The following is a 7,774-nucleotide window of genomic DNA, read 5'->3' on the forward strand; positions in this document are numbered from 1 at the left end:
AGTGCATTAAAATTTGACTAAATACAAAAGATACCATACACATCGTTAATTCGAGATTTGTAGAGAAATTTACGGGTATGCTATGAATGCAGCCCTGTCAAAAAATCATAAGTCCAACGTCTCTGTCAAAGATTTGTGCTCAACTGATCGTCACCTGCGTTGCATAGGACAAGTGATAAGTAATGATAAATATGTATAAATAAGATTTGGTTGAGTTATGTGATGTGTACCTCGAGCACAGCTGACCACACCATCTTCGTCGTCGTCAACATCCTCTTCTAGCTCGACGTCATTGTACCAACGTTTGTTGTCCGCACGGAGCCAACACTTCACGGTGATGAGTGTTTCAATGCTCATTGGCAAGAGACAAGAACGCTTGTACGTGACAATAGCGTTGCCAACCGAGAACATACGCTCGGCGGGGGCGCTCGTCGCACATACGGATAACAAATCCCTCGCGACGGCTGCAAGCAAGGGGAAACGCTTCACCCCCGTCATTGCCCACCAAGACAGTGGAGTGAACACACCCTCGTTTGGCACAGTCTCCGCAAGGAACTGGTTGAACTCATCCCAGGCTGACCGCGTTGTCACAGGTGCCGGTTCGAAGAGCTGCATAGTGGTGCTAAGCCACGCATCCAACTCTTCAACTCCTCGCTGCCCCTCCAGAGCGGCCCGGCTCAGAACACGGCTCGACCTGTCACCGGGAAATAACGACCGTACGTATGCGATGGTCACCTCTCGAACCCCCGGGCAGAGCATTGACCCTTTGTGGATTGGATCCATCAATGCTGCGGCCGTGATCGCCTCATTCGCCCACAAAATCTCCGCGTACTGTGCAAGCTTAGAAAGCATCGCCCTGCCCGCCTGTGCCATATTCGACCGATCTCCTTCCTACAAGCGCCGAACAAATGTGAAAAATGTGCCATTTTTTATTTGTAGGACCACTTCCTCCATGTGAACTTTGAGCCCGTTTATGAGATGTAAGACATCGCAGATTGTCGCCGTCGCTGTCTTGCGAGCATGATCCGTCGATACGGCAAAACGGCCAAGGATGCGGCAGAACTGTTTGACCAATTCCCACTCGTCCTTCGACAGCTTCGATGACGTCGCCTTCCGGCCGAAAGCCGTCGAGACTTCGTCCAGCACATCACGCTTCTTCAAGGCGGCCGCCAACATAGTGTAAGTGCTATTCCATCGGGTAGGACAGTCTAGGACAACCATGTTGGAGTCCTCGACTTCGGGGTCGCCTTCACAGGCTTGGGTATATACTTCTCTTCGTTGCGTAGAGCTCCGAATACTCCGCACTAAGTTGCGTACCTTTGCAACTGCATCACCCAGACATAGTGGCTTGGGAGGCCCGTCACTGTCCTCAGATACTGAGTATACATCTCCGAGTTCATTGTCCTCGTCGCTGTCATACTGATCTGCGGTCCTCGTCACATCGCCTTCTTCGGGTTCCATATCCTGAGCCGAAGGAATGTTGAAGCTTTTTAATGCTGCTTGCACGACAATGTTCAAAATGTGTGCAACACAGGGGACGTGCCTCCTGGCAGTAAACGTCGGGTTTACGCTCTTCAACTTTCTCGCCATCAAAGCCAACATCTTCTTATTCGCCGTCGCATTGTCCGTAGTAACAACGTAGACCTACATAATTACGTTAGACATGTAAACTAGCAAGGTCTACTAATAAAACAAACACATTGAGTTCTGACCTTCGTACGTAGACAGAACTCATCTAGTGCCTGGAGAACAATGGACGCCATGTTGTCCCCATCGTGCTTGCTGACGATCTCCCGGATGGCAAGAACCTGCTCTTTGTATGTCCATGTATCGTCCACCCAGTGGACGGTGATGCCTAGCAGTCCGGTCCCGTTCTCCGCAGTCCACGTGTCTACGGTGAGTGACACTCGGGCCACACTCTCCGAAAGCTTCCTCACGCCAACTTTCATTTGGCCGTGCATTTGGATGGTCCACTTCTTTATGACCTTCGCACTTGGAGGATCCAAGTCGGTAAGCGTAGCATAACGCCACATATCCTTGATGGCGACATTGTCAACGATGCTCCATGGTGAATCTGTCAGGCATACGAACCGTGCAATGAAGTTCTTCGTCTCGTCTGGAGTGCGCCCTCTAATCGGCCCCCGTCGGCTTGGCTCTCCCTGTTGCCTGCTCTGCATTCTGTCAGTGATACGTGTCTGACCACGTTCTTCGGGGGCTTCGCCCTTCAGTTCGGCATGACGAGCTGGATGGCAGGATTTGAAGTGACGCCAAAACACATTTGTGCTCTTGTCGGCTTGCCTCTTAATGGGTCTCCTCTTACTGTGTCGCGCGGCGTCCGGCGCGCCCCCGGCGGCCCTTGAAAATCCGGAGGACCGAGTGCCGCCCACGCCCGGTCGTACTCATAACCGCATCAGGTCTCCGAGGTGAACAGCCTCTGGCCAACGGAAGAATGTAGGCAAGGGAAGTCGGCAAAATGGATCCGTAACCTCGGGAGAAGGATTGGCTCTGAGGACTGGGTCCGGGGGTCCCGGTCCCAAACCCGTCGGCTGCCGGCGGACTGCTCGAGCTGCTCGCGCGGCGAGAGCGGGTCGCCGCGTGCCGGCCGGGGGACGGGTCGGGAGAGGCCGAAGGCGCGCGCGAGCAGTCCGCCGCGCGAGCAGCTCTGAGCACGCGGCGACCCGCTCTCGCCGCGCGAGCAGCTCGAGCAGTCCGCCGGCAGCCGACGGGTTCGGGACCGGGACCCCCGGACCCAGTCCTCAGAGCCAATCCTTCTCCCGAGGTTACGGATCCATTTTGCCGACTTCCCTTGCCTACATTCTTCCGTTGGCCAAAGGCTGTTCACCTCGGAGACCTGATGCGGTTATGAGTACGACCGGGCGTGGGCGGCACTCGGTCCTCCGGATTTTCAAGGGCCGCCGGGGGTCCCGGCACAGTAAGTCAATGATGAGGGAACGGTTCGTACGAGGTTGACTCTGTACGGCACGGGAAGTTCCCCCCTGGGTACGTTCAGGACATACGGCTCCTGACCCAGCTCTTTCCTGAGCTGGGTCACTGCCTCTGGTTGGATTTATGTTTCTGATGACATAAATTTGATGAGCTAAATTCAACGGTCCAGCATCACATGATGCCAAAGTGCAATCTATACTGTGAGTTACGTAACGGATGTAAAGAATATCACTGATTAGCGAAGATTGAATCAAAGGTGAATGAAAAATATAGATACAGGAAGAAAGTTATATGTACAGAAGGAAGAAAATAAATAAAATCCAAATAGGGTAAAAGATGCCAAAATTTAAGACGAAGAAGTGGAAATAAGTTAAGAGGAGAAGAGAGAGAGAGAGATGTAAAGGACGGGGAAAAAATGTAGAGTATGAAAATGAGGAAGATGAATTGAGAAAGAAGATGAAAGAAATAAGGGCGTCTGACGTGAAACTGAATTAGAAGAAGCCGAAATAAAATCAATAGTCTCGAAGTAGTAAATAAAGCATGGAAGAAGAGAAAGGAAGAAGAGGAATATGGAGAAGATGTGAAAATCAGGTAAAAGAGGAGTTTGAAGAAGTTGAGGATGGGGAAAATGAAGGCTCGAAAGGAGAAGGAGAAAATGAGGACGTTGCATAGGAAACAAAGAAGAAGCCGACGAGGAGAAAACAACATAAGAGAACAAGGGCAAAAAGGGTTAGAGGAGGAAGAAGACAAAAAAACAGGGAGGAGAAAATACGGGGACAGAGAAAGGGAGAAAAAAAACAGTGGAACAGGGAAATGAAGAAGAGAAAGTGGAAAATGTGGGTAGAGGATGAAGAAGGCTAAAAAACAGGGAGTTGCACTGTGGAATAGGAAAATGACAGTGGAGTGATTGAAGAAGAAAGAAGAGTAATGATAATATGGAGAGCAACAGTAAAATGAAGAAGAGAAAGGGGAAAAAGTGGATAGAAGAGGAAGAAGGCTAAAAAAACAAAGATGGAAACAAAGAGAAAAAAGAAAAAGCATGGAATTGGACTGTGGAATAGGATAATGACAATGGAGTGATTCGAGAAAAAAGAAGAAGAATTATGGACAAGAAGTGGAGAACAGGTTTGATGAAGAGAATAAAAAACAGGCAGAAGATGAGAAACGATGGATACAGTAGTAATAATAACGTGGAGGTTAAAAAAAAGCAGAGAAGCAGAAGAAGAGAAAACTGCAGAAAAGAAGGAAAAAACCAGAGAAGAAAAAAAAGAGGAAGAGAAAAAGGGAGTGAATAAAGCAGAGCAACAGGAAAATGAAGAAGAGAAAGGGGAAAAAAACCAAGGATGGAAAGAATACATTCAGAAACACTTTCATCCACCTACTCCACTTAATCCTATGAGAGTGCAAGAAGGGGGGGGTTTTGGAAACATATGTAGAATTGGTGAGAGTGGGAGAGAAAGAGTGAGATGTAGAATTTGAGAGATTGAGAGAGAAAGAGGATGTCGAGGTAGAGAGAGAGCTGGAGAAAGAATGAGAAAGAGGATGAGGGAGAGTGGGGAGAGAAGGTTGGGAGAGGGTGCAAGAGATAGGATTAGAGAGTGAGAGGGGGTTGGCGAGAGAGATATGGGAGAGTGGAGTGGAAAAGAGAGGATTAGAGAGTGAGAGGGGGGGGTTTGGGGAGAGAGAATTAGAGGGGGGGGGGGGGGGTCGGAGAGAGAGATATGAGAGAATTGGGTCTTTCATTACCTAAAACTTGGAAACTATAAATGACCAAAATGCATTTATTGAGGCTGGATCTATTAATCTAAACAGATTCCTCGGTATATTTATTAGTTATCATAGGATGAAGATGCATCAGTAACTAACCTGGTTTATGCTTTATGCTCCAAACCAAAGATCCCTCGGTTCCAGCAGAGACTTCTCCCTCAATCCTGAATCAATTCATGATTTCTCTGAGCCAATTGATTCATCTCAATCTCACCATTCAAATGAGTACATGTTCTTTCTCTGAAATATTTAGAGTTATTCACAAGGCAAAGATAAATTTAGGATGAGACATTCATAAATTTATTAAATAAAAATGGTGTCTAGTCAGGATTGGATGGTATAGATTTTTCATGTTGATGACATTGTCGGATGACTTGATATATAACGGTCAGCCAGCTTCAAAATCATGTAACATAAATCTAGGTTACCTCAAACCGTGTATTGGAAATTCTGGGAAATTCCTAAAAATCTAGACAAATGCTAAAAACTAAAAGAAATTCCAGAGAAAGAACATGCTAAAAACTAAAATAAACCGATAATTTATTCGAAAAACTAATTTCCTACACTTCCGTGGAATTCATGATTTTCCTTTTTCATTCGTTATATACTCTTTTTCGCTACTCTTGAGTTCGCTAACCGTTTTCTTCAATCCGTTTTTTCGTTTCTCTTTTGATTTTTGTTTTGATCAATTTTACCACTGATTTAGACGACTGTTCCATGTTCTTTCTGCCCACTCGTTCTTTTCCGGCTATTCTCGTCAACGATTACTCGTTCTAACAAGTTTCTGCTATACTAATTCTTGATTTCTGTTTCCCTCTCTCTTGGCGTTTTAGTCTTCACCGTTTCTCTGTTCCCTGTTCCGTTCTATTTTCTTTCCATTTCATCTTTCACTGATCGACTGATCGTGTTGATTAAATACTCTTTCCCCGTTCCTACTCCGATGATTTATGTGCGGATATGAGCGATGTGAATTACCGCACGAACTCGCACTGCGCCAGTGAATTTTCGCACATCACGAGCTTCTCTAAAGAAAATACGTGAATTTTGTGCCAGCGAAAATTTGCGCATATATTGTGAATTTTGACACGGGCACACTGCACAACCATCACTAAAGAAAACCCATCAAAACTTCCGCGAAAATGGACTTTTCTCTTACACGTTCATGTTAAATATTCTGGAATTTAGGCTACGAGTGAAAATTTCAGAAAATTGATGCTCTTGAGAGTTCATCTCTTCTCAGAAAGAGGTAATTTGAGTCACCGATTCAGATTATATATAATAATCGACATTCTCTTTATGCAACGCAATAGAATGGGAAAACACAGTAGCAGAAGAAGAGAAACCAGCAGAAAACAAGAGAAAAACCAGAGAAGAGAAAAAAACGCAGGAGATATGGAAGAAGAGGTACGAGATTTATCGACGAAGACACCGCCCGCCGCCACCGTTGCCCGCAGTTGCCCGCTCCCGCCGTTGCCAGAACTTTGGGTTTGAATCTTTAAAATACATCGACGGACATTCATTTCATAAGATATAACTAATGTCTTATGAAATTCGATGCGGATATCGAAAACCGATATCCGCATTCGATATCCGATACCGTCATCTGTCCCCCTGAGACGGGAGACGGATCACGGTATCGGACGCATATCGGTATCGGATATCGGCACTGTAGCAACCGATATCCGATACCGATATCTGGTATCTGGAAAAACCGGATACCGGAAATTTCCAGTACCGGCATCCGTCCAGCATCTGTCCCGATACCTGTATCCGGTACCGGCATCAGGACGGGCGAACCCTAGCGTTCGGTGTGGGGCGCCTTGCTTGGAGAGTCGAGCATGGCAGCGTCCCAGTAGACCGAACAAAAGGTGTCAGTGCGGGTGGTGCGGAGTGTGTGATCGCCCTAGGCTGGGGTGGCGTGTTTGATCGCCATGCCCACAGGCACGTAGCACCTGGCCTGGGGGCACGTGTGTAGCAGCGGTGCCGGCGGGCGCGTGTGCGGGGCTGTGGGCCTCAAGGCACAGAGGCACCCCTACCAAAGTGCGCGGCGCTTTGTCTCGTTACTTCGTTATCAACGCTGGTCTTCCCCATGTAATACTCTTGACGACTATCTAACCCTTTGATGATATCAACGAAATGACCCTATTGCTTGACAGGGCTGCGTCTCCACCCTCTCCTCTAACCCCTTATGTGTGATCTTAAGCTGTTGCAAAAGACTTCTGCTGCTCAGTATTCTGCTCCAAGCATTGAGGCCAGCACGCGCCAGATTTGAGCAATTTTCCTGGATCGGAACTTGGCTAGGTGACACTTACACATTTATAAAGTATCTCGAATAATACTTCTATTTATCTTTCAAATATGAAAAAACAGATATCTGACATCATTATCCAATATCATCATCATAAACATGTTTACATGTTTAAGTGACTTCTGAAAATTTTTATCGATTGGAGAACATTGCTATCAACTGACTACAAGATTTGTTCTCATCATTATCCATCCATCTATTGTTATCAAACCATAAAGACAAAGACAACGCCAATATTGGGATTAAAAAGTGTGGGAACAAATTGTGCAGTGAATTTAACACGAGATTGTTCAAAATAAAAACTCCAAAATCTCTCAAATATGTTAACAAGTGGATGATGATGAGTACGGATTGAATTCACAGAGAGCAAGGGTTGAAGTTTTTAGACACTGTCAACTCACTAAAATTACCATGAATTGGATAAAAAGATAGATAAAAATTAAGATAATATTTATCTATAAAATATAAGAATTATATTCATCCAATTAAGTGAAAAATATGAAATTTGTCATTAAAAAATTAACGATCAAGTCAACTCAGGTGAGTCTGTTGACCAACCCAATTCATTACTATTCAAACAAGACTTTTTTATGGTTTTTATATTTTCCAATAGAATAATGTAAGGATTAGTATAAATATATTTTAAATTTTTATAAATTTCAAATAAGAATAAAATTAATGGAGAGTTCAAAGCATTAACTATTACCAATCCATTGACATTAGGTGAGTTGAGGGTCAAAATGGTATAGTATA

At 45.4% G+C, this 7,774-nt stretch overlaps 1 protein-coding gene and 1 long non-coding RNA gene across 3 annotated transcripts; both read right to left on the minus strand.

Annotated features, from left to right (window-relative positions):
* Positions 1-2,549, minus strand: LOC144704870 (zinc finger BED domain-containing protein DAYSLEEPER-like). 2 transcript variants are annotated; one of them, XM_078577436.1, is made up of 2 exons: positions 231-2,549; positions 1-154 (listed from the first exon to the last, which is right to left on the minus strand). In XM_078577436.1, the coding sequence occupies exons 1-2, from the start codon at positions 871-873 to the stop codon at positions 126-128; spliced, it is 672 nt and encodes a 223-aa protein (XP_078433562.1). In that variant the 5' UTR covers positions 874-2,549; the 3' UTR covers positions 1-125. Both variants share the same exon structure in this region; 1 of them encodes a protein (XP_078433562.1).
* Positions 2,550-2,668: 119 nt separating this feature from the next.
* LOC144704406 (uncharacterized) lies at positions 2,669-6,197 on the minus strand. Its single transcript, XR_013581811.1, has 3 exons — positions 6,122-6,197; positions 4,813-4,877; positions 2,669-3,075 (listed from the first exon to the last, which is right to left on the minus strand). It is a non-coding gene; the product is annotated as an uncharacterized LOC144704406 (long non-coding RNA).
* Positions 6,198-7,774: the final 1,577 nt, after the last annotated feature.

This window comes from Wolffia australiana, chromosome 6, assembly GCF_029677425.1.
Source record: "Wolffia australiana isolate 7733 chromosome 6, ASM2967742v1".
NCBI classification, from domain to species: domain Eukaryota; kingdom Viridiplantae; phylum Streptophyta; class Magnoliopsida; order Alismatales; family Araceae; genus Wolffia; species Wolffia australiana.

Coding starts and splice junctions, on each gene's coding strand:
- LOC144704870 (XM_078577436.1), bottom strand. CDS start 873: ATGGCACAGGCGGGCAGGGCGATGCTTTCTAAGCTTGCACAGTACGCG. Junction 155..230: donor TGTGGTCAGCTGTGCTCGAG/GTACACATCACA, acceptor TATGCAACGCAG/GTGACGATCAGTTGAGCACA.